At 42.6% G+C, this 27,183-nt stretch overlaps 1 protein-coding gene across 1 annotated transcript; it reads left to right on the top strand.

Annotated features, from left to right (window-relative positions):
- The first annotated feature begins 1,306 nt into the window (after positions 1 to 1,306).
- ets2 (v-ets avian erythroblastosis virus E26 oncogene homolog 2) lies at positions 1,307 to 26,298 on the top strand. Its single transcript, XM_080748418.1, has 12 exons — positions 1,307 to 1,439; positions 3,217 to 3,290; positions 10,644 to 10,758; positions 12,347 to 12,466; positions 12,653 to 12,853; positions 13,803 to 13,880; positions 16,295 to 16,456; positions 18,106 to 18,390; positions 20,801 to 20,919; positions 21,576 to 21,746; positions 22,951 to 25,278; positions 25,832 to 26,298. Exons 2-11 carry the CDS (start codon positions 3,225 to 3,227, stop codon positions 22,993 to 22,995), a joined length of 1,362 nt encoding a protein of 453 aa, XP_080604544.1. The 5' UTR covers positions 1,307 to 1,439; positions 3,217 to 3,224; the 3' UTR covers positions 22,996 to 25,278; positions 25,832 to 26,298.
- The last annotated feature ends 885 nt before the right edge of the window (positions 26,299 to 27,183 follow it).

The raw sequence follows: 27,183 nt of genomic DNA, 5'->3' as shown, positions 1-27,183 counted from the left end.
CTTTGAGTAAACGCTGCGCGGTATTTCACAAAGATGAACACAATCCATCTCTCACCGCCCGCGTACGCATGCACAAACGAGCACGCTCGCGGGGATTTTCACGGGACTGCGCCCGCTCGCCTCGCCGCCTCTAAACTTCGCTGCGCGGACGAAATAGCCGCCCGCCTCTCATTGAAAATGAATTACTAGCAGGCGGTGACCGCGTACCGTCTGGAATCCCCTTAAGGAAGATAAAAAGAAAGAACAAAAAAACAAAAAGAAAACAGTAAGTCTAAACAAACAAAGTATATACAAAGAAGGGGCAGGGGAGGGTAGGGCTGGGCTAGGTTTGTTTTTTACCAGTTGCGAACGGCTGCTGCCTGTAAGTGGTTTTTCAGGCCAGTTTTAAAGGATGCTAGTGATCCACAAAAAAAGCACAGATTGCACTAGAAATGAACCAAGGAGTGGCTCTGTCCCGGTTGTGAGGTCTGTCCATGTCATATCGCCTCAACGTTGTTAATGACTAATTCAGTGTGGTGTTGACATCGAGGTTAGGGTAATAATCACAGGTAACATTACAATGTGTGCTTATAAGACTTAACAACCAGGATGTGGCAACACTAGGCCTAGTGTTCTGTTTAATCATGATACTGTACGTCATCATGATGATAAGACATCAATACAGTAATTGTAGTCCAAAACAGACAGTATGAGACCACTCAGACCAGCCAACTGGCCTGACCTGAACCCGACAGAGAATCTCTGTTGTGTTGTCAAGAGGAAGATGAGATGAGAGACAACAGTCTCAGCCACACACATGAGCTTAAGACCTTTATCAAAGTAAACCTGGGCTTCCATATTAATCCATAACACCTCAGCAGTACCACAAGCTGACCACCTTCATGCCACGCCCCATTGATGAAGATGTTTGTTCAAAAGTATTCCAGAAGCAGTACTGTAGTGCATAAATTAACATAACCTTTCGGAAGTGTGACATTTCTGTATTATAAAATCCTTATTTTGAAGTAACATTCTAATATTTTGAGATATGGATTTTTGATTTTCATGAGCTGTAGTACGCCATAAGAATCTACCAAAAAGGTTTTGAATATTTCACTGCATGCACAATGAATCTAAAATATATGAAAGTTTAGAAAATATATATTACAGAAGAAATGTACTTTTACACACTATTCTAAACTTCCCTGTAATATGATCGCATGCATTGACAGTGTGTGACGTATCTCTATGGGTGTGTAAGATAATTTTCCACTGCGCACAGTGCGCATGTAAAATACTGCCGTTACAACGACCCGCCCCATTCCAACAAGAAGCAGAACACACACACACATACACACACACAAACTACATCGCACCGAGATTCTATTGTAGTCTATTATTATTAATAATTTAAGCTTTGAATTCCTGCTATTGAAGCTTTTGGCTAAGGATAATTAAGGGTAAGTGTATTTATGTCCTTAACGTGAGCAATTGTCTTTGTACAGCATTATCCCCGCGCATAAAGTCAGATATCGGTTAGTTATATTGTGATTTATGCTTCAATAGATTCATTTAAAGGTTTCAGATCTTCGGGTTATATTGTGTGTGCATGTGAGTGTTAACTGTAGAGGTGATGACAGCACACAACAAGTTGTGCCTCATCAGACAGAGATTAGGCTGTACAAACAATTGTTCTTCAACGTATCGCGACGCGCACGGACGCGCGCGCACACACACACACACACACACACACACACACACACACACACACACACACACACAGAGAGAGCGCAGTGAGTCATTTCGGGGAACTGCTAAGTTTGATTGGGTAATAATGGAATCGTTTGCGTGTGTTAACTTTATAGCCAGCCTACTAATAGCCATAGGCTATACAGTTACACAGTGATGGCCCACTGTCTGTGCCCTACATTGTGTAGGCTATGATGACAACTCATTATAATGTTAAGGCAAATGATATTAAAGTGTTACTGTTACTTGAAGTGCTATAGAACTCATTAAAGGAGTAGTTCACCCCCAAAATGACTTTTTTTTCTATTGATTAGTCACGCCATGGAGACTTAATTGAGTTCAATAATATTTTTAGTTTTTTGTCGCATTCCTAAGACAATAATTTGATTGAACGCTGAGTACCCCCATTGATTCCGGATGGGGGGACCCGTTTCGAAACGGGTCCCCATCCGGAATCAATGGGGGTACATTTATTGTTATCACATTTTTGTCTTAGGAATGCGACAAAAAACTACAAATATTATTGAACTCAATTAAGTCTCCATGGCGTGACTAATCAATAGAAAAAAGTCATTTTGGGCATTTGGCAGACGCTCTTTCTCCACAGCGACTTACAATAAGCGGGCAGTAAATCAACATCAATTAATAGGCTACATTAAATGCATAGACATAAATTAAGAAAACAAAACGTAGGTAGACCAAGCACAAATTCAGTGTAAAAAAAAAAAAAAAAAAAAGATATAGGCCTATATATATATATATATTTATATTATATATACACTATACAAACTTTTTCATGTCAAGGACCCGCACATTTCATATATTATTTGGCCCCATCTGATCTGAAAACATTTTGCGCCAGGGGCCGGCCGATTGTTAATGTTTCAAAAATATACCAAATATATATTTTTCTCCCCAAGACTCGAAAACAGCGGTTTTACATAGCTCGTCACATCAGTGTTGAGAGATTGTAGATCTGCTATTTTCAAATAGCCGATGTACCCCTGATGTACCCTGTCTAGGACCCCTGGACCCCACTTTGAGAACCACTGCACAAGACAAGGACCCCCATTTGATACCCTTTTTATCCCTGGGACCCCAATCTACACTGTAAAATACCCAGTGATCACATAACTCTGATAGTGTACAAATGCAACCAAATGGACCCTTATCCATAAGGGTTCATTTGGTTCCATTTGACATTTGTACACTCTCAGAGTTACAAACCCGTAACGGGTCCATTTGGACCCCTGGTGGTCCACGAACCCGACGTTGTGGACCAGTGAAATGTAAACTGTGGAGTTAGTCACAAAACCATTTCATGTCAGTTATACATGTATTGCTTCTTTAATAGTTGCTTTGTTTTATGCCAGAAACAGCTTCCCGTGAGCGATATCTGAACTCTAAATAATCCTGAAGGCTTTAGAAGTGATTGGGGTGCTGTCGTGTCAATGCTGATGTAGGCTAACATGATGTTGTTGTTTTCAGAATCCAACATGTGTGACTTCTACAGAATGGACCAAACCACCCCGAGATCTACTGGCCTCCACTCCATGATCAAGGTAGCATTGGTGTGTGTGTGCGTGTGTGTGTGTGTGTGTGTGTGTGTGTGTGTGTGTGTGTGTGTGTGTGTGTGTGTGTGTGTGTGTGTGTGTGTGTGTGTGTGTGTGTGTGTGTGTGTGTGTGTGTATGTGTGTGTGTGCGTGCGTGCGTGCGTGCGTGCGTGCGTGCGTGCGTGTGTGTGTGTTTGATCACTAGCATGGTTCATGCTCCAGGGTTCCAGATTCCCTCCATGCGTGCATGCGTGCATGCGTGCGTGTTTTAGTTAGTGGGGGTCCCAGCAGGCTGCCGTGCTGAGCTCCTGGGTGTCCGGTGGTCGAATGCCTCGTTAGCGCGTTTCAATCTCCCCTCAACAGCGCAGCTAGACTGCTTGTTCCCACGGTCATGAAATTCCTGGAAATATTTTGAAATTAGAAAAAATATTTTCCAGTAATGGAAAAGTTTTGGAATTGATCAAGGGTCCTGGAAGGTCCTGGAAAAAAATAGCTATGCATTGTCTTTGGTTATTGATTTTGTTAATACCTCTGAAATGACAAATTAAACATTGGCCAAATTGTCAAATATTAGAGGCAGAAATTGTGAAAATAGCCGTAGATCGGCTATTTTCACAATAAAAAATTCCTCAACTCAAAAATTCCTCAACTCTTAGTAATCGTCAGGGCACTAAGAGCCAGTTCAAAGCCAGTTCAAATATGATTATTTCAGGGGTCACGCCCTGAAAAGGTTGAGAACCACTGGCATACACTACCTGTCTTTTGGGCATTGTGTATAGGAGTAAGCGACTCGTTATTGAGCTGAATTATTGTTAAATAGTCCTGGAAATCGGGTTAAATATTCTGGAAAAGTTTTGGAAATGAATTGGTTAAGGTGTGTGGGAACCCTGATGCTCATATTTTGATGTGCATTTCTAATGCCATGTCATTTCTAGTATTTCGTCATGGCCTTTCTGGAATGCTCCATAGTAAGAACTACTAGGCTGTAACATTATACATGAAGGGACACTTTTCACATTTTGGGCCTAAATCAGGCGTCGTTTGACATTCTCTGCGGCCCGATTGTTGCAAAACGGTACGTTTGAACAACAGCAACTGCCACAATTCACAGGAGAAATATCCAGCAGAGACCACTGAACAAACACCTTATAGCAGTGCACAGTGGGTGGGCAGCCTGCACATGCGGGTCGCAGACACATTTTCATGGTATGGGTCACACTAGTAAATATCCCTTCATTTTGTGATTCCTATACATTTTCTTTTGAATTATTTATTTAACAAAGGGGGGGAGGGGATCTAATACCATCGACAAACTCGGTGAAATGAAAATAATGTAATAAATGCATTAAGAATATCAAACAAATTCCATGCATGAATTATAAAACTAAGTGCAAACAGACGATCTACAAGCTCATACCGTGTGTGTGTGTGTGTGTGTGTGTGTGTGTGTGTGTGTGTGTGTGTGTGTGTGTGTGGCGAGGAGGGGAATCTATATCACAGGTTTGGGTAGCGTGTATCTATTCTGCATCTAGCATGAGCAAAGAAAGACCCAAATTCAAAATTTTTAACTCAAATCTTTGGATTTAGAAGACATTTAATCTACCTACAGTATATTTGGCCGTGGACCCAAATGTTCACTCTGAATTTGTGTCTTTCCTCATGCAGAACATACACGCCACCCAAACCTGTGATAGATTCCCTCTGTGTGTGTGTGTGTGTGTGTGTGTGTGTGTGTGTGTGTGTGTGTGTGTGTGTGTGCGTGCCTGCCTGCGTGCGTGCGTGCGTGCGCGTGTGTTAGTTAGTGGGGTCCCAGGCTGCCGTGCTGAGCTCCTGGGTGTCAGGTGGTCGAATGCCTCGTTAGCGTGTTTCAATCTCCCCTCAACAGCGCAGCTAGACTGCTTGTTGCCAATTATCTTTCTCTTTAAGCGTCCTTGGCTGCCGCCTGTCTCCTTCTCTCTCTCTCTCTCTCTTATGAGAAGATTGTTTTGTACTTATCTTGAAAACTTGAAATTAGTGCCTTAACGTTTGGTACTTGAAATGCATTTTTATAATTTTTTCTTAAAGGGATATTTCACTTCCAAACTTGTGTCGGGGTCATTTTAACGTTTACTCTGGCTTTTGGGAGCATCCCTGACAGTTTTTAAGTTGCTTCATTCAGTATTTAGATATCTGATATTCATTTAATCAGACACAGCCCTTACTGTACATAATACAGTAAACCCATGGTAACTTAGAACTCCATTTGAACCATGTTAGATTCATTGAAAATGTTGTGGTGACTGATATTGGCCTACTAATGCACAAGGAGGACGTGTTTTTTCAATTACTTTTTTTCGTTCATTTTATTCTCCTTTTTTCTTTTTTGCCAAACAAATGATAAAAAATGGATTGCTTAAAATGACCCCCAAACATGTTTGAAAGTGAAATATCCCTTTAAAGGGCCAGTTCACCCCTGGGGCAACCAGATCTTATTTTATAGTTGTTTGGGACACGATCAACACAATCCTGAGTTATTTTATGATGCAGCATGATGACTCATATGATGCAAAATGCATCATCATTCATGCTGAAATACTAAAATATCTCAAAACACAGATTGAACACAAAAAAATAACTCAGGATTGTGTTGATCGTGTCGCAAAAAACAATAAAATAAGATCTGGTTGCCCCAGGGCTGAACTGGCCCTTTAAGTAGAAAGAACCCATGAGGGTTGTGCTCCCAGCAGTGACTGCTCCAGGCCTTGGTCGTCAGCGGGGCTTCAAAGAGAAACACGTGCATTCAGTCAGTCAGTGTGTTCCAGTCAGTCCCCTTGGCAACCACATACCCATGCTGTCCGCTAGAATCCTCCTAAAACACTTTGCAAACAATCAAAAAATAGCAATGCTAAAAGGATAACACAAAAAATCAAACCTCGAGGGCTTGTTTCCATTGCAGTCCTATGTATTCAATTCATAATCAGGACACATACAAGACGATGGAGTGGGGGGGATGTAATCCTCTGGCGGCACTGGCAAGCTAAAAGACTTGCCAATTCATGTTGTAAATTGCGGGCGGGTGCTCTTCTACGGTGGTTTTGAATGAGGATAGTTAGTCGCACCGTTTTGACGGCTGGCGGGAGCGTGGATTAAGATTCCTACTATTTGTCACATACGTTGCTGTATGCAAGATTTGTTCTCCGCATTTGACAAATCTCTTGGAGCGGTAAGCCGCAGCTGTGCCAAGCCGTGCCGCGCTTGGAAAATCAGTAGTGGTGATCCCCAATCCAACCTGCGATGCTGAGTGCTACCTGCCAAGCAGGGAGGCATTGGGTCACTTTTTTACAGCCTTAGGTATGACTCGACAGGGGATCGAACCCCCGACATCCCAGTCCCAGGCCGGACACTCTAACCACAAGGCCACTGATCTGGTCCACATTCCACATTTCCACATTCTGTTGCCAGAATGGTGGAATGATTTCATCCCCATGTTGTCCAGACTTTCCATTGGTTCCAAACGTATGAAACCCACACACGTTAGAAATCTTTCGGAAAGAGTGAAAATAGCAGATCAACAAGCTCACGAAGGGTCAACTTTGTCGATCGACTGTTTTCGCTACTTTTGCGTGCGGCACTCTGGCACGACGAATTAGGACTTTAAAAAGCCCTGCTGTAGGCTAGTCAATCTGAGGTTTGACCCAAAAGAAATTGCAATAGTAATGGTTCAAGGTTTTTTATGATCCTTAGGGCAGTGTTTCTCAACCACTGTGCCTGGGGACCTTTGGTGTGCCCCTGAGAAGGGTCAAGTGTGCCCCTTGAAACTGCTTGAAAGCCAGTATTGTATTTATCATTTTAAAAATGATTTAAACTATTGTAAACAGCCGATCTACACAGCCGATCTACAAGCACACAACGCCTCGCGGTGTGAGGCGTTGTGTGCTTGTAGATCTGCTGTTTTCACTACTGTTGTGCGACAGCCTTGTATGATGAAGCAGGGATTTACTTTGCGAAACACTTGAAACTTGGAGATATGAGGCTTCCGCCCGACAACGACGATATCCTACGCCTTTTGTCTATACTCCTCCAGAGAGGGACAGAGAGAGAGACAGACAGAGAGACAGAGACAGAGAGAGAGAGAGAGAGAGAGACAGACAGAGAAAGACAGAGAGACAGAGACATACTGCAGATGGCATCAGTAGATAGAATGTTGCACTGCAGCGTGGTTTGGCTTGCTCCTGACCTGCATTGTGATGACGTGCAGTTAGTTGATATGAAAGATGATTGCTGGAACACACCTTATTACGCGCTCGCACACGCTTGCACACACACACACACACACACACGCGCACACACACACGCGCACGCACGCACGCACACGCTCTGTGAGATAGAGACAGACTGCGGCAGAGAGATATACAGACAGACAGACAGACAGACAGACAGACAGACAGACAGACAGACAGACAGAGACACAGCATCAGTAGATAGAATGTTGGTTTGGCTTGTGTTGTCATGCAAGTTAGTTGGTATAAAAGATGACTGCAGGAACCAACCTGTCTCTATCTAACCCAACAAAGTACACACTGAAAAATAAAGGTTCCAAATGGAACCCAAACGTCAGAGTGATGCCATATAGATAGAGAGGAATCGTTTTTTGGTTTCCGAAAGAACCTTTCAGACCGAGGACCACCACTATACGCATCAACCGCTGTCTCCCAGGGCTCCCGGCCCTCTGAGTCTACACCAAATCTTTTTTGTCTGAAACAGCAGACGTCAAATCTCAGCTCAGCGAATGTTCACCTTTTAAGACACACAATTGGGATACTAGGGTTCAAGTGATTAAAGGTGTCTCAAAGAACCATGCAAAAAGCATACACATACACTACATAAAATGGTTCTTTAGTAGGCGATGGCTCTTAATGGAACCATTATAGCCTATTAAAGCACCATTTAAGAACCATTATTCTTCTGTGTGTGGGCAGGAGTTAAAGCACGGTTCAAAGAGAATGTTGTTTATGTTCCCACATAAAGCAGTCCTCCCTCCCTCTCTCTCTCTCTCTCACACTTTCTCTATCCTCTCTCTCTTGCCAACGCCATAATAAACGCTGCCACACACACACACACACACACACACACACGCACACACACACACACACACACACACACACACACACACACACACACACGCCCACACAGCTATGCTGCCTCAAGGCCAGGTTGGAGAGCGAGCGCACATGCAACAGGAACGACCAAATATGGTCCTCTTTCTTCAGCGAGTTCCTCCCAGCATGCATCAGTTGGCACACGGAGAGCAGGGCTGTTTCTTATTGACTAATGGTGACAGATAAGAGGCTCTATACGGTTGACAGAAAAGGAGCGGCCTCGCCGCTATGTTGTTTACCCTGTGATCACTATCTTTCACTCTCGTTTAACAACCCATTCAGAACGGGTACACATTATTGTGTATAATTATTTTATGCTTTAACTATTGAAAAACAGCAGATATACAAGCTTGCAGCACGGCCGCGCTGCGAGCTTGTAGATCTGCTATTTTTGAAAAATCGTGAAAATTTGAATTTTGACCCGATTCTATGAGTGTCTTTTGAATCCTTCTAAGGTTTTTTGTAAAAACCTATGTTTCTATGTCAGCAATCTGGCCAGCCATCGTCAAAGAAAAGGTCCTTTTCACTTAACTGGAGCTCAGTTAGTCTGTTCTTGAGAGACTACTATAGTACTATGTCAGTGGTTCTCAAACCTTTTCATGTGAAGGACCCCCAAAATGACATGTATTTGGCCACGGACGCCCATCTCAAAATATTTAGTTCCAGGGACCACCCAGAAGCAAAATTCGAGTTACAAATGTTCGCTTTGAAAATACTTATATTCAAAGATTTGCACACATTTTCACGACTTTTTCAAAAATAGCAGATCTACAAGCTCGCAGCGCGGCACTCGGTGCCGCGCTGTGAGCTTGTAGATCTGCTATTTTTCACTGGTTAAAGCATTCAATAATTCAATAAACAGGTTGGTTCTCCATCCAGCTGTAGAATAGTCCCCACTCTGTGTTACAGTAAAACAATATCTAAAATGATCCAAAAGGTCCTTGCTGTCTTGTTTCCATTGGGTTCCTATGATTCAATTCATCCACATCAACACCAAACATTCAGTATCATCACAAGTATAAAACACAGTAAATGTACAGAGTAGAAAAGGGAGAAGTGATAATTACCTCCCCTTTTTGCCTCCGGAAAAGTGAATTTTCGGGGCTGTTTTGAAGGAAGCCAGTGAACCTTGTTTTGTTCTTTTTGTCACTGTATATTTGCACATTGTGTGAAATCTACATTTACCCATTCTAGGAGCAGTGAGCAGCCATTGGATTCTACGGCGCTCGGGAGCAATTATTGATTATTAGAATCATACCTGGGACAACCAGGGCCTCTGGCTCCCCAGGTCGACTCGCTACTAACCACTCAGCTATGCCCGCCATTATTGTTTGAGTATGGTTTTTGCGATTTTAGTTTGATCGTCTTTCATCTTCGGTTTGACAAAACAATGTGTGTTGGTAGTAGGTATACGCTGAAAAATCCTACGTGTTAAAGCTTCAATCTGTAAGTTTCCATGTCCTAGACTACCTCAGGTTCATGAGTTTCAAATGTAGTCCCACTCCTGCCATGTTGGGGACCAACACAGGTGTTTTAATGTGTCTGATAACTCTGATTGGTGTAGAACTAACACACCTGTTGGTCCCCAACATGGCAGGTATGCGTGTATCAAAACATGGGTAAGGCAAGACCCGCCTGCGGAAGCTTCTGATTGGCTGAACCGGAGGTAGGGATTTCTCTGCTGTGTTCACTTGGATCCGAAAGTCGGGGGGGAAGAAGATTTACTATTCTGGCCGCCTGGTTTACAACTTGTAACGGCGCTGAGTCGGCTCATGAGACCTTCGCAATCGCTCACTCGGCGGTGTCTCACGTGGATCAAGGTCGCCTGAGACGGCGCGCCTCCGTCGTCATCACCGAAAACAAGTGCTCCTTTACAAGAACCAGCCTTCACACTACAGATATATAGTTGAACGTTTTGCTTGGTAATTCAATGTAATCTCAATGGAAACCAGCTTTAAAGGCTGGGCGTGTCGGCTCTCCTTGGAATCCAGCCTTTAAAGCTGGTTTCCATTGAGATTACATTGAATTATCAAGCAAAACGTTCAACTATATATCTGTAGTGTGAATGAGGCATTAGCCCTGTTGCTGTTTTGAAACACGTGGCAGGCATTTGAAACTCATGAATACTCATAAGTTTCAAGAGTCAGTCCCTCTTGTCCAGGGGGACTTGTGAGCTTCAGGCAGTACTTACTGGTGTTTTATCCCTGTGTTGTGTTGTTGACAGAGGCAGCTGGCGCTGGACATGTGTGAGGACTCCATGACGTCCCCACTGATGAGCTTCTACCTGTCCACAGACGAGGAGCAGGAGGTTCCCTCTGGGCTGGACTGTGGACTGCAGGGTACGTTGTCACCATGGGGAGACATGGGGAGAGAGACGTTGTCACCATAGACAGACATGGGGAGAGAGACGTTGTCACCATAGACAGACATGGGGAGAGAGACGTTGTCACCATAGACAGACATGGGGAGAGAGACGTTGTCACCATAGACAGACATGGGGAGAGAGATGGGGAGAGAGACGTTGTCACCATAGACAGACATGGGGAGAGAGACGTTGTCACCATAGACAGACATGGGGAGAGAGACGTTGTCACCATAGACAGACATGGGGAGAGAGATGGGGAGAGAGACGTTGTCACCATGGACCGGGGGTCAGCAACCCGCGGCTCTAGAGCCGCATGCGGCTCTTTAGCGCCACCCTAGTGGCTCCCTGGAGCTTTTTCAAAGATTTATGAAAATTGAATTGTTTTAACAATTTTTTTTATCGTCACTGTCGGGCAGAAACCTTGTATCTCCAAGTTTCAAATTTGTATGTTTTTTCCCCCCGCAAAGTAAAGCTCTGCTTCATCATTCAAGACTGACGCACAAAAGTAGTGAAAACAGCAGATCTACAAGCACACAACGCCTCGCGGTGCGAGGCGTTGTGTGCTTGTAGATCGGCTGTTTTCACTAGTTTAGTTCATTTTTTAAATGATAAATACGAAACGAAGTTTTGGACATACAAGGTTTCCACCCGACAACGACAATATATAAGACTTTTATAATTTTTTGCGGCTCCAGACACATTTGTTTTGGGTTTTTTTGGTCCAATATGGCTCTTTCAACATTTTGGGTTGCCGACCCCTGCATAGACAGACATGGGGAGAGAGATGGGGAGAGAGACGTTGTCACCATAGACAGACATGGGGAGAGAGATGATAGTCGAAAGATAGTCGGGATTGGGATTCGAACCCGCGACGCGCTGTCATGCATCAGAGCCTATGTGGTATGCGCCTGGACCGTTAGGCCAGCTGGCGCCCCCATTTTTTTTTTTTTTTTTTTTTTTTTACTGAAGCAAAAGTATCAATACCCTATTGTAGATCAACCATTTTCAAATTACCAAAGTATACATATACTGTAGGTCTGAAGTGGTTTTGTAATAATAATACAAACCAGTTTTCAAATATTTATAGTGGAGTAAAAGTAAAATATTTGCCTTTGAAAAATATTCCAAAACTGGTGAGCAGGCCGTGTTTTTTATAACATTTTTCATCCTTTATTGTACTTACTTATTTTCCATTTTCCCAAAGAATTATTAAAAATAAAATGAAGAGAAAAAAAAAAAGCTATCGAAAAAACACGACCTGCTCACGTATTAGGAGGGTATTGCTTTTAATGAATCTATCATGGTTAAAATGGAGTTTGAAGTTACAATGGGTGTGTATGGGGCTGTCCTCCTGGATAACATTTACATCAAATATCTAAATATTGAATCAAGCAGATTAAAATCGGTTCAGGGTGTTCATGAAAGCCTGATTAGATGATAAAATTACCAAACGTTTTTTCGAAAGTGAAATATCCCTTTAACTACAGTTACAGTAAGGGGGAGAACTTGAAATGTGAGTGTTCCAGAGACCCTGGTGTAATGAGTTGTTTCCCCTCCAGTAGACGTGAACCCCTGCTCCGTCCCTCTGCTGACCCCGTGCAGCAAGGCCGTGATGAGCCAGGCTCTGAAGGACAGCTTCACCGGCTTCCACAAGGTGCAGCGCTGCTTCGGCATCAACAACAGTGAGTCCTTACGCTGTAGTTAGTTTTAGGTCGTTTTGTTAGCGCACAATACAGTTTCAGTAGGTTATTGTTTTTTTTTTGGGGGGGAGGGACATTTCAGTTGAGTTTTTCTTCCAATTCTAGTTTTAGTTATTCCGTCAGTTTTACTTAATGACCCAACTCTAATAACCCATGTTGTTTGCGTAGACCCGCGCAGGTGGAGCAGGCAGCACGTGCAGCAGTGGCTGCAGTGGGCGGTGGGGGAGTTCAGCCTGGCCGCCCTGGACTACCTGAGGTTTGACATGAGCGGACAGGAGCTGTGTGACCTGGGCAAGGAGCGCTTCCTGGAGCTGGCCCCCGACTTTGTGGGAGACATCCTGTGGGAACACCTGGACCAGATGATGAGAGGTAAAGCAGGGATGGGATGGGACCATAACACTTCTGGCGCCAACCCTGAGTTTCCCGAGTTTGGGCCGTTTTTGAAGAAAAAAAATATTTTTCAACAAAAAAAAAAAATCCCAAAAAGTTTTTTGGACCTCCAGAAATGTAATAGGCATGATCGCGATTGCGAAATTGCATGTTTAACCCCCATACCAACCCATTCTTTCAAACATGGCAGCCATGTTTGTTTACATCTGAAGAAAACATAATGGCTGCTAAATCATGAATGCCTGAACGGATTTCCAAGCGGATTTCTTTGTTTGAAAGCTGTGAACAGTGCACACACGTGGTGCATGATCTAGGCATGGACGTGCACGATCCATGCACTATTAATTACATGGAAGTCTATGGAGACCATGGCATCTTGGACCTTCAAAGAGAATAATTCATTGCAACTTAAGTGTTAAGATGTCATATCACGATTATTGTGACCAAAGAAATCGCGATTTACGATATTATCGCGATAATCAAAATATCCCCAACGTGCATTATCCTGGGGCGGAACATTTGCCAAAAAAAATAGCAGATCTACAAGCTCACAACGCATCGCAACGCAACGCGTCGTGAGCTTGCAGTGCATGACCAATGCATGGCGGAGGACGATTTCACGATAAATTAAATCTCCACACTACGATTGTCGTGAGTGTTTTTTATCGCGATAAACGATAACATCGCTTATCGTCCCATTCGAGTAAGCAAAAAAATATATATATTTACAGCACTGGCTTCTCAACATGCCTTTTGAGAATATCTTTTGAGTTGTAGTCTTCCATTTAAGCACCGAAGATCGCTCTTCAGCGTTCTCACCACCCCCCTGCGTTCTTTATTTTGGCTGAGAAGCAGTGGTCTAGCTTTATATCAACTTTTATTTTTTAAACAAAGTTTGTTCTCTGTGATAACAATGGTCCTTCTGCAGGTTGCCAGGAAACTGTGGTGAACTCAGAGACGCTCAGCTGTGTCGTTCCTGATCTGATGAACTGGATGAGCTGTGCTGGTGAGAACAGGCCTACAGAACCTTAGACTGCATTTACACTGATCCATCCAGAACCTTATTCTCTACATCAGTGGTTCTCAATCTTGTTTGGCTGCAGTACCCCCTTACACTGATTTCCATTGCCAAGTACCCCCTTCCCCTGACTACAAGTACCCTCTTCCCCTGACTACAAGTACCCCCTTCCCCTGACTACAAGTACCCTCTTCCCCTGACTACAAGTACCCCCTTCCCCTGACTACAAGTACCCCCTTCCCCTGACTACAAGTACCCCCTTCCCCTGACTACAAGTACCCTCTTCCCCTGACTACAAGTACCCCCTTCCCCTGACTACAAGTACCCTCTTCCCCTGACTACAAGTACCCCCTTCCCCTGACTACAAGTACCCCCTTCCCCTGACTACAAGTACCCTCTTCCCCTGACTACAAGTACCCTCTTCCCCTGACTACAAGTACCCTCTTCCCCTGACTACAAGTACCCCCTTCCCCTGACTACAAGTACCCTCTTCCCCTGACTACAAGTACCCCCTTCCCCTGACTACAAGTACCCTCTTCCCCTGACTACAAGTACCCCCTTCCCCTGACTACAAGTACCCCCTTCCCCTGACTACAAGTACCCTCTTCCCCTGACTACAAGTACCCCCTTCCCCTGACTACAAGTACCCTCTTCCCCTGACTACAAGTACCCCCTTCCCCAGACTACAGCAAAATGTACATCAAAAGTCCAGTTCCAATACCAATACGTTCAAAATAAAATAGCATAAATGTCAAATAAACATTGCTCTCTATTCAATAACAGCCACTACTAGTCAAGTAATTGATGTAATTTGGTTTAGAAATCTACAAATGAGCAGGTTCACACCATCTCTGTCAATGTTTTATCATTAACCATAACAGTAAAATACATGTTCCCATTTTCTAGTTTTTCCTCATGTACCCCCTGCAGTACCCCCACATACCCCTAGGGGTACAAGTATCCCCATTTGAGGAAAAACTGCTCTACATCATGCATACTGCATACAGGGGAACCTTTGCATTTACAGTATACTCAATTTACCGCAAGGTTACAATGAAGCAATAAGCCTGTGGTTACGGCTGAGAGGCACCACGCCTCTCAGCCGTTAGGTGTCAGGTAGGGATGGGTATCGTCTGCGATACTTTTAATGGTATCGATCGCATGACGTCGATACTATCGGGTATCGGTTCACGTAAAAACGAACGATACCTCGTTCCGATACTCTGGAACGCACCCCTGGCCGGTTGCATCTGTAACAGTTGAGCTACTGAGAGTTTAATGACTGCTTTAGTAGGCTACACTCGTTACTGGGGAAAATAGCCGACAATAGCCTATAATGTTTATTATTATTATGATCAAACGTCTATACTCTCCGCTCCGCCACACTGTGAGATCATCATCACCTCTGCTCTACCGCAGCAGCCAGCGAGTCACCACTCTTTCCGTGTTGAAGTTAAACTTAAATAAAAAGTAGCGAAAATGGTATCGAAAAGGGTATCGTATCGATTCCCAGGTATCGAAAAAGGTATCGTATCGATTCAAAGGTGAACGATACCCATCCCTAGCGGCAGGCGGTGTGTGCTTGTAGATCGGCTATTTTCGCTAGTTTTAAATCATTTAAAAAATGATTAATACAAAACGAACTGTTTTGGACATACAAGGTTTCCACCCGACAACAACAAATGTGTTACTTTTCAATGAGCTTGAAATGGCCTTTCTACCACTTTTTGTGGTCACATGTTCAGATACTGGATTCTGATTGGCTTAAAACAGTGGTAAACCAGTCAACAACCTTGAGTTGGCTCATGGACCCCGCCCACTGTTGTGTTGCAGTTGTAACATTTGCACGTTACAACTGTGTTTTCTTTCATTTATATGGTAGAAGTGGTTGAAAAGCAATTTACCATTCGAGGGTCGTGGGTTGTTTCGCCTCGTGCCACAACCCTGAAACAGTGGTAAATCCGCCAACAACCCACTCCCTCTCATGTAGGGCTGTCACAATTATTACATAATAGTCTAATCGTGATTATTTGACATTATCGCAATTATTTTGTCATAATCGTCATAATTGTGAATGTTGAAAAATGTCCGAAATAGTGGAAATAGCAGATCTACAAGCTCACAACGCGTCGCATCGCGGCGCGTTGTGAGCTTGTAGATCTGCTATTTCCACTATCAAAGTTATTTTTTAAGTAGTAAGTTGTCAAATATGTCAGTAATTTCTTTGTATATTTAGGTTATGTGTCATTATCTACCATGTACAACTTCAAAGCCTAAAAGCCAAACAGAAATGTAATTATCAACGACAAAAACACAATTAAATCGTTAATCGCCAATTATTTGAGTGACAATCAATCGTCACGTAAAATGTCATATCGTGACAGCCTTACCTGTGTCCACAGACAGCCTCCTCCCTGACAGCCAGTGTTCCATGACGGTGCCAGGCAGCAGCAGCAGCAGCAGCAGCAGTCTGCTCAGACAGCTGTTTGAGAGTCCAGAGCCACTGCACCACCCTGAGCACTACACCACCACCACCACCACCTCCACCCCTCTGTCCACAACATGTAAGCACCACCCTGACCCCAGCTAGGGGTGGGCGATATGGTGATAATTATCGTTGAGACGATACAATGTCTCCACGATATGCCTTTTCAGAGGTATCGTATATATCATGATACAATTGAGGGAGCCTTGAGGAAAAATCCTGTTTAATCGTTAATACAGAGATTCATTGCAGAATTCAATTTAAACCTGCATTTTGGTCTCAATCCGTAGTTCTCAAACTTTAAAATGTCAAGGTCTCCACTTAACTCTGACAGTATACAAATGAAACCAAATGAACCCTTACGGGTCCATTTGGTTTCATTTGTATACTGTCAGAATTACATACTTGTAAAGTTCAAATTAGACCTCCCAAAAGGAACCCAGAGAGTCTAGTTTTTGTCAAGTAACTTGAAAAATAACCATAGAAACCAACGTGAAAAAGAATCGTGATAAAATCGTGTATCGTGATACAGCTTGGGAAAATATCATGATATTGTATTTTTCCATATCGCTCACCCCTACCCCCAGCACTACCCCACCACCACTGCTCTGTCCAAAACATGTAAGGCAAGCTTACTGGAGTTCTGCATTTGCATTGGTTTCTTTTTTTCTTCTTTTTTTTCTCTATTTAATACAGATTAGTCTGTGTCAAGATTCAACACGTTCAGAATTAGAAGCTCTATTACAATATGAAAATTAAAGTGAACGTGGCTGTGTGTGTGTAATTGTGTATGTGTGTGTGTGCGTGTGTGTGCGTGCGTGTGTTATAAATATTGAACCAATGACAAGTATGAACAAGAGCTTGAACTACATTTCCTCCTATTGTTGGAACCCAGTTTCTTTTTTACATTACCTTTTTCACAAACAATCTTAAAGTGTCAGTTCTCAATTTAGTTTTGCTAAGAGAGAATAATTGTATAATTATCGGGGTTGTCAAAATGAGCAACTGATTTAAACCATGATTCATTAAAAAAAAAAAAAAATTGAACATTTTGAAACAAGCACGTTTGGCTCTCAAATGATGTCTTTTTTATTTAACCACTTAACCCTATAGGCATATAGTATACTAACCAGGGGCATAGTTCCACCGATTTAAAATGACTCCAATACGGAACTAAAACTTCCTATGATTGGCCGCTAGTTGCGCTGTTTCCCCCCCGGCCGATCGCAAAAAGAATTGTTCTCCATTGGACCCCATTCATTTTCCCCTTTCGTTTTCTAACCTTAATTAACATTTTCATAAATACTTTATGGTTCCTATCGCTAGTTAAAAATTGCCTTTCAATCACGATTAGGCCTATATGCGTTTTGTGAAAATAAGGTCCCATTTATGTTAAAATTGATGATAAAGTTGCGGGGGGCGTGGCCAGCTAAACTAATACCAGCCGGCTGTGCTCTTCTTCGTGTGCTGTATTTCGGGATACTCCGACCACATTCTCCCATGTAGCTCTGCGGTTGCACGTAACCGTTGGCAGCCAATAGCATCCTCCGGTGCCTTTACAATCTATGATGGCAACACCCATGCCAAGGACCCATATTGTGTCATTTGCGCTGCATAGAAACCAATGGCTTCGCTTTGTCCATATCTTTTATACAGTCTATGATACTAACCAGCGTAAAGGTACTAGCTGAAAGCTAAACATCGCATCACTATTATAATCTCTTGCAGTTTCCCTTCCGGATCAGAGTTCGATGGAGAGCGTGGACAGCTTTGAGGGTCTGCGCTCGGACAGCTTTGAGGGTCTGCGCTCGTGGGGCAGCCAGTCGTCCTTGGCGGACATGCAGACGGTCCCGTCCGTCGACGGCTTCGACGACGACTGCAGCGCCGGCACGGCAGCGCCCCTTGGCCTCGGCAAGCAGAAGCGCTCCTTCAAAGACTACGTTCTGGAGAGGAGCGAGCTGCTGGAGCAGGGAAAGCCTGTGATACCTGCTGCTGTGCTGGCAGGCTTCACCGGTAAGATGTAGCGATGAATGATTTATTCATAAGAGCGGATCGCAAGGATGAATCGTGAACGATTCGTTCATTTCCTTAACCCATTAGGCCTAGAATTATGGAAAAATAGCAGATATACAAGCTCACAGCGCGGCACCGAGTGCCGCGCTGCGAGCTTGTATATCTGCTATTTTTGAAAAAGTTGTGAAAATGTGTGCAAATCTTTGACTCTATTAAATCTTTGACTACTATTTTTAAAGCGAACGTTTGTAACTCAAATGTTGCTTCTGGGTGGTCCCTGGAACAAAATATTTTGAGATGGGGGTCCGTGGCCAAATACATATAATTTTGGGGGTCCTTCACATGAAAAAGTTTGAGAACCACTGACATAGTAGTCTCTGAAAAACAGACTAACTCAGCTCCAGTTAAGTGAAAAGGACCTTTTCTTTGATGATGGCTGGCCAGATATTGCTGACATAGAAACACAATCAAAAAACCTTTAAACTGTTTCCTTCACGCTTTCGTTCACACCCCCCTGTCCCCTCCCCCTAATAGTCCCCGGCACACAGGACAGGAGAGTGGGCTGTACGTGCGACGTAATAAAAATGCTAGTATTTTTCACGGTCGTGATATGAACGGTGAACGTGAACGAATCGTTTGAACGGATCATTACCGAGTGTGAACGAAATGATTTGTTCACTGAAATGAACGGGCTTGCCCATCACTAGTAAGTTGAACCCTCTGTTCTGCAGGGATGGGACGATAATTGTTATGATCGTTTATCGTGATTCACAATAATCGTATCATGGAGATTTAAATGTATCGTGATATCGTCCTCCGTCATGCACTGGGATCAATTCACCTTTTATTTGCCGAGTTGCATATCCGGTACCACTTGAAACCTCTATAATTGGTCAAATGGATGTGAAAAACATACTTTTTTCACTTTCTAGTCTACCAAATCTCTTTGCCGAAAAATAGCCGATCTGCAAGCTCACAACGCAACTCACAATGTGTTGCGACGCGGTGTGAGTTTGTAGTTCACCTTCTTTTTTGTTGAAAATGTTCCGGCACAGGATAATGGATGTTGGGGATATTTGGTTATCGCGATAAAATCATAAATCACGTTTTATTTAATATACAATAACCGTGACATGACATTTTCATATCGTCCCATCCCTGGAGCTGAGTTGCACTTGTACTTGAACCACGCTTTTCCTTCTACGCCAAGTTTCTTTAGCGAACAGGGTTTCTCTTTTTAATTTTAAAAGTTAAAAAGAGAAAAACAAAGCCAACAAACACCTTTTACCATGACAAAATACTGTACTGTATTGTTGCACAGGACAGATGGCTTGAAACGGCTGTGCTGCATTGTTATAACCAGGGGCATAGTTCTGCCGATTTAAAATGACTCCAATAGGGAAGTAAAACTTCCTATGATTGGCCGCTAGTTGCGCTGTTTTCCCCCCCAGCCGATCGCAAAAAAAATTGTGCTCCATTGGATCCCATTCATTTTCCCTTTTCGTTTTCTAACCTTAATTAACATTTTCATGAATACTGTATGGTTCCTATCGCTAGTTAAAAATTGCCTTTCAATCACCATCATATTCGTTTTGTCGAAATGTGGTCCAATTTATTTTAAAATAAATTATAAAGTTGCGGGGGGGCGTGGTCAACTAAACTGATCCAGCCGGCTTCGTGTGCTGTATTTCGGGAGGCTCAGACCACATTCTCCCATGTATCCCTGCGGTTGCACGTGACCGTTGGCAGCCAATAGCATCTCTGATGCCTTTACAATTCTATGATGGCCACACCCATTCCAAGGGGTAGAAAGGGCCATTTGCGCTGCATAGAAACTAGGGATGGTCCGATCAGGTTTTCTGGAACCGATCACCGAGCACCGATCACAAAAGTTTGATCACCCGATACTGATCAATCACCGATCCGATCAATTTATTATTTATATATTATTTATATTTTCTAAATGTTAATTTTTTAACTTTAAATAATTAATTCACTCATGAATTCATTTATATATTTGCCTTATAGTTATTTACCAGCATTACTATGTATTTATTATCATAGCAGTAACTAATTATTCCTTCAACACTGTGGAAATCAATACCCCAAAATGGCCTCAAGTGGGCATACTGAACGGCTGGTTGATCGGATGCACCGATCTGATCGGATTGGTGAATTTACCTTTTGATCTAAACCACCGATTATCACCGATCACGCTTTGATCGGCCCGATCCGATCCATTGCCGATTGATCGGTAACATCTCTAATAGAAACCAATGGCTTCGCATCGTCCATATTTTTCTACAGTCTATTGTTCTAACACACGGTAATGAATAACACTTGTTGTGGTCCAGGGAACGGACCCATCCAGCTGTGCTGTATTGTTATAATAACACTTGTTGTTGCCTAGGTAACGGACCCATCCAGCTGTGGCAGTTCCTGCTGGAGCTCCTGACGGACCAGAGCAGCAGCTCAGTGATCAGCTGGACGGGAGACGGATGGGAGTTCAAGCTCACCGACCCTGACGAGGTGTGTATCAGTCATGTCATGAGCTTCTCATCGACTTGTAGCTTTTATTCTTATCACAAATTGAGAGGACGATAAAGAGAGTGCGTACGGGGCTTTTCTTCCCAACATATTCCTTCTGGCGTGAGAATTGGGAGGCATTCCAGGGAACATAAGGGGTTAACCTCACACAAATTGCAACAGAAAGTCTTTCAACTTGTTTTGTTTCATAAATATGTTAGTAATAACATATCAAAAGTCCTAAGAAATCCCAGTGGTGGAACATATTGAAAAAATATGCTGAAAGTTCGGGTCTCATCCACTTACTATACACTATACTATAAAGGAAAAGAATGCCCCCAACAAATCTGCTTTAAGTAGCATGTGAAGGGTCAAACTAGGGTTTTTTTAATGATTCTGAATCCATTGCAAGCATTTGTCACGAACACCCTCTGTAACCCCTGCCTGTACGTGTGTGTGTGTGTGTGTGTGTGTGTGTGTGTGTGTGTGTGTGTGTGTGTGTGTTGTGTGTGTGTGTGTGTGTGTGTGTGTGTGTGTGTGTGTGTGTGTGTGTGTGTGTGTGTGTGTGTGTGTGTGTGTGTGTGTGTGTGTGTGTGTGTGTGTGTGTGTGTGTGTGTGTGTGTGCGTGCGTGCGTGCGTGCGTGTGTGTGTGTGTGCAGGTGGCTCGGCGCTGGGGCCTGAGGAAGAACAAGCCCAAGATGAACTATGAGAAGCTGAGCCGCGGACTTCGCTACTACTACGACAAGAACATCATCCACAAGACGGCCGGCAAGCGCTACGTCTACCGCTTCGTCTGCGACCTGCAGAAGCTGCTGGGCTTCTCCGCTCAGGTGACTGCAGCTTCTGGGATGAAGTTTTGTCTCGTCGCCGTCGGCCAGAAACCTCTCATCTCTGTATTCTAAGCGTTTTTGTTCATTTAAAAAAAAAAATTTTTTTTAGTTTTTTCGTAAATGAACGCCCCACTTGATCACACTACAGTGTCACACAAACACATCAAAAGTAGCAGACCTGCAAGCTCTCTGAGCTTATAGATCTGCTGCTTTCGCTGCTTTTGAATTTGATTCCTGAAAAGTAACAGTTTTGGACATGTGATGTTTCAACCCGATAGAGACGTTTCTTTTTTAATGTTTATTTCATTTTGATTTGACTCTTAATAGTAGTTTAGTTTTTGATTAGTGAAAATACTATTTTTTGGTTTTATTCATTGTAATGTGAGGTAGTCGGGGACAACATTTAATAAGCTCAGAGAAATAGTGAAAATAGCCTCACTTTCTATTTTAGTCTTCAAAACTGCCACAGCTAAATTATGTACGTATGTCTAAAACTATGGACATTTTCTCTACGATCACTTTCTTTTAGTTAGTTTTGTAAAAACACAATACAGTCTGAGTTAGCCATCGTGTTTTTGCAAAGCCAAATTTGTTATTCTTATTTCAGTGATTCCAGTTTGAGTTACTTTTAGCTTATCTATAACTAACCCTAGCCTGGCTCCAGCCAATAGACCCGCCCACTCTCTGAGTGAACTGCATCTCTTGGTCTGGATGTGTCATATGACGTGTCTCTTGCTACCGAAAGCTTCTCAAACCGACCGAAACCGACCAATGAAATCAATGCAATGCGGAGGAGGGGCGCGTCTAACTTTTGAAAATCAACAGAAACAGTGGAGGGAGGGGTGGCTGCGTGGCTCACCAGAGTTCTTAATTGCTCCCTTTGAACTTCAAAAGGGCTCCGAACTGCAGTCATTGATTGAGCCATACAAGTGTTGAATAGCTCGTTAGTGATTCTCTCTAATCAATTAAACATCAAAGACAATGACCTGTTTGGTGCATGTCATCGAGGGGAGGGGGAGGAGGGAATGTTTTGTGTGCAAAAGTCAAACACAACCCCTCCCACCAGATCTCTTGTGATTGGGAATTTCACATTTTAAATCCCCTCCCCTTTTCAATCAAATAGAATGGCCACAAGTTCAGACTCAAGCCTCAGCGTAGAGTCTGAAATCAGGCTAAACTAACCCTGTTCTCTCTCTCCTCTCAGGAGCTGCACACCATGCTGGGCGTCCAGCCGGACACGGAGGACTGAGCGCAGCTCCAGACAGTCGGGACGAGTAGGAGAGAGGAGTCAGCCAGGCGCGGATATGGAGCCACACGGCCTTCAATCCCCCACCTTCTATAGCCACAGTTGTACCAAACACGCTGCACACAGTAAGCCCACCTGATGTATGGCGCTTTCTGGTCAGGCAGGTGAGGAGCCACTGTGAGTCCCTCTGGCCTAACAGATGGACAGACTGATGTCACTTAACCAGCGAGACAGACACTCGCGTCGCTCGCGTTCATTGTAAATTCTTTTGCAACGGGGGGGTGGTCTTTGTGGGGATGCCATTTTGTGAGGGGCTGAAAAATGATCGCGTCCCATGGCAGCTATTGTTTAGCGTCATGGATTGTTAAATGAGCTCAATGGTAATTATGAATGGATTGTTGTTAACGTGCATCTGTCTCAAAAGCAGTCACGGGTGCGGAGTGGTTGAGCGGAGATCAGTGCAGCCCAGCGAGCCGCTGTAGGTCTGTCGCAGTTATTACTTTGTGCCCGATTGCGGTTATTTGAGATGATTGCGGTTATGTTGATCGTTAGAGCGTCTGAGTTGTTTTACCACTGATCTGTACCAAATGCATCCTGTTGAAAGGGCTTTGTCAATTTTCGACAATCGCGATGCACCGTTGTGAGCGTGTAGATCGGCTATTTCTGCTACTTCTGAATGTTTCCAAAGGATAAAATGACCTGTTTTGGGCACATTTTTCATTTTGATTATTGGTAGCGGCCATTGTTATTTCTTTGTGTATTTAAGTTATTTGACATACCTGTCCTGTGCAATTTCTGTTTACAAAGACTAAAGGAAAAGATAAATGTATGTTTTTTTATACCAATGCAAAAAATATATAACACAATTAAATAATTAATCTCAGTTATTTGTATGACAATTAATGGTCAACTACTGTATAATGTCATGATCGGCTAGCATAGCGTTGATAGCACGTTGAGTGGACAGAATTTCTTTAATTATGAGTGTCTGTCATAAGGCATGAGTTAGGAAGGGTGGAAAAAAACAGTTCAAAGCTATTAGCTGTTTTGTTTACTGTTTCAAAGTTCTCATATGTCGTTTGATTGAAAATGCTGGAAGCTGTTTTTTACGGGTGTCACGGTGCCTACTGTAAGCTTATGTGTCGCTACTGTACTTTAAACATCTGGAGAAAATACTATTTTAGATTTGTGTAAGGAGCTTAAAGGTGATACACCATGCATTTAAAAAGTATTTATGTCATATTGTTTATGTCCCAAAAACGTTTTTCAAAAGGTTTGAGACTAAATTACCTGAATAGAGAGCCTCTCATTTTTGAATGGTTCTCAGAGCATTTGCTGAACTGCGCCACCCCCCCAAAATCTTTTTGAAAAAAAAATTGTTTGAAAAAAAAAAAACATTTTTGAAAAAGAAACATTTTTTTGAAAAAAAAATAAATGTTTTCTTCAAAAACGGCCGTCGATGACGTCAGCGACGGCAGCAAATCTGGACAGCCTGTTTTGAGAACCCGTGGGATGCTTTTAACCTCCACCTTCCCAAAACCAGAGAAAGACACAACGGTCTGAAATGGGACTTTGTGAGGATAGAAGGTGCGAGTGGGACCCCAAAAAAAGGTTTTAAAATAGGAAAAGTGAATTTTCATGGTGTATCACCTGTAAGTATACTGTATGCCATGGGCTCGGTTCAGGACATATTGTACTAAAAGCACAGCGAAGGGAATAGTTGTGTGAATGCTGGTGTAATGCTATAGTGAAATCAACATGTTAAATCAGTGATGACATATGATTGTATTTAAAGAATATTTGATACTGGGATTTTGCTGGGATGTTGTTGTATATGATTTATGTATTTTTATTTTTGTATTTTACCAGCATACTGAGGTTTGTCTAAAGCCTAAGAATAGTGGCGTTTATATAGAGCGTTTATAGACATAATGGCAGGGACTTTCAACTGATTGTGAACCAGGGACCACACTATACTATAGGAACTAACCTGGAGACCACTGTTGAGGTGGATATGGGCTAATATGAGTCTTTTTCTTGAGTTGTACAGAGTCTATTCTTGGCTGTAGTGGTGGACAGAGACAGAGTCTTGTGTCTCTTTTCTAGCTCCAACCTTGCCCTCTACTGATTGTTTCAGCTAGTGTGGCAAAAGAACAAAACAAAACCAAAAACAATGTTTTTTTATTTTTATTTTATTTTTTCTGGGAATTGTGCCCTTGTTTCATGCATGTGCCTCTTGTCTGTAGGTCTTAATGAGCTGATCCTCTTCTGTACGGAGTTGATTCCGTCGACTAAAACTATGACTTAAATGTTTGTCGACTGCGTTTTTTTCACTGACGAAAACTAAATAAAAACGTAATAAAGATTAAGCTGTGATGACTAAAACTAAGACTAAATATATTGACAATTTCTTCAAACAAAATTAAAACTAGACTAAAATTTTAAAAAGACTAAAAGGGAGGGACTAGTGGAGAAGAGAGTCATTTTATGTTTGGTTGCTCTCAGGTGTTGCGTGCTGAAAATAGTTGATCTACAAGCTCACAACATGTCTGGCTGCGACGCGTTGTGAGCTTGTAGATCTGCTATTTTCAGCACTCTAACAAGCTTAAAATCAGTCATTACGATGCCATCAAGGCCTGCCAAAATACATTTCAGCTGACTAAATCAACTCTAGATTTAGTCGCCTAAAATCTTATGATATTTAGTCGACTAAAACTAAAAATTTTCAAGTGACTAAATTATGACTAAACTAAATGACATTTTATTCAAAAGACTATGACTAAAACTAAATCAAAATTTGCTGTCAAAAGCAACATTGCTTCTGTATAGGGTTGACAAGCGTCCCTGGGCACAAGGAGGTGTCCCTTTATTTGGAAACTAACGGACGTGTCCCTTATTGAACTGAATAAGGGACGTGCTTTGTTCCTTATTTCTTTCTTACAAGTTCAAACAGCTCATACGCATAATACTACTATAATTATAATACTATAATGCAGGTTGTTAATATACTATACAAAAACTGTACATAATAATATAGAGTGAGATTTTATCTTCAACCCATTAAAACCGGGAAAGCATCCGTGTCGTTTATTTAGATGTTTGCTTTGGCTATTAAAAACAATAGCAGATATACAGTACAATAGCAGATACAGTACAATAGCAGATATACATTACACAGCGCGTCACCTTGTGCCGTGGGGAGAGTGTTTTCTGCTGGTGTTTCAGTCCGAGTGTATCAAAGGGTGCGTTCGGAAATGCGCACCGGGTCTGGTTAGGGTTAGTTTTAGGCATAGTTTTACTGAGGTTATAGGGTTAGGATTAAGGCCCATTCCCACTAGGCCAGATAACAGATAAAAAAATCTCTTTCTCCAGATATGTTTCCATTCAAAGTGGATGGTAGATACAGATAAAAAAAATATCCACCACAGGTAAAAGAAATATCTGTGGCAGATATATTTTTTTATCTGTATCTACCATCCACTTTGAATGGAAAAATATCTGGAGAAAGAGATTTTTTTATCTGTTATCTGGCCCAGTGGGAAATGGGCCTAGGGTTGGGTTTAGGCACTCACTACACTGAGCACACACCCGTTGCGCAATGCGCATTTCCGAACGCACCCTTTGATACACTCGGACTGAAACACCAGCAGAAAACACTCTCCCTTGTGCCGTGCTGCTAGCTTGTACAGTACATCTGCTTGATGTATGCTATGCTTGGAAGATCTTGAAAGTGTGAAAACTATGGATTTAGAAGGCATCTATAGAATGTATAGGTCCCTGGTTTTATGGCTTTATATAATACACATTATCTTTTAATGGGCTTCCCTTATTGATCTTGGAAATACATTCTTATTTGAATTTCAGGTAGTTGGCTTCACTAGGCCTACTTCTGTGGTAGCCTAGTTCCGCTCCAAGCGCAAGCCTCCTCAAACAACCGCTGATAAATGACTTTAATTCTACTCTAAATATCACATTATCTCATATTACACAAATACCAGTTGTGGTCAACCTTTCTCCAAAATAAAATTAAAGTATGGAAAAAGAAAGACATGTAAAGAAGAGCAATTCTTCACTTTCTTACAATACTGAATGCGTGGTCAGTGACCACATGCTATACCTTTATGGACCACCAGTGGTCCGCGGACCACCAGTTGAACACCCTCCTAACACACATACTGTAAAGCATCATTA

This window comes from Nannobrachium achirus, assembly GCF_963921795.1.
Source record: "Nannobrachium achirus genome assembly, chromosome: 19".
Lineage (NCBI taxonomy): Eukaryota > Metazoa > Chordata > Actinopteri > Myctophiformes > Myctophidae > Nannobrachium > Nannobrachium achirus.
This window is presented reverse-complemented; position numbering and strand designations above follow the sequence as displayed.

What these genes read in the sequence shown, in the direction of transcription:
- ets2 (XM_080748418.1), top strand. Translation starts at nt 3,225, where the DNA reads ATGTGTGACTTCTACAGAATGGACCAAACCACCCCGAGATCTACTGGC. An exon ending in GCTGGACTGTGGACTGCAGG is followed by an intron (nt 10,759 to 12,346) that starts GTACGTTGTCAC and finishes CCCCTCCAGTAG; the next exon opens with ACGTGAACCCCTGCTCCGTC. An exon ending in TGTGCTGGCAGGCTTCACCG is followed by an intron (nt 18,391 to 20,800) that starts GTAAGATGTAGC and finishes GTTGTTGCCTAG; the next exon opens with GTAACGGACCCATCCAGCTG.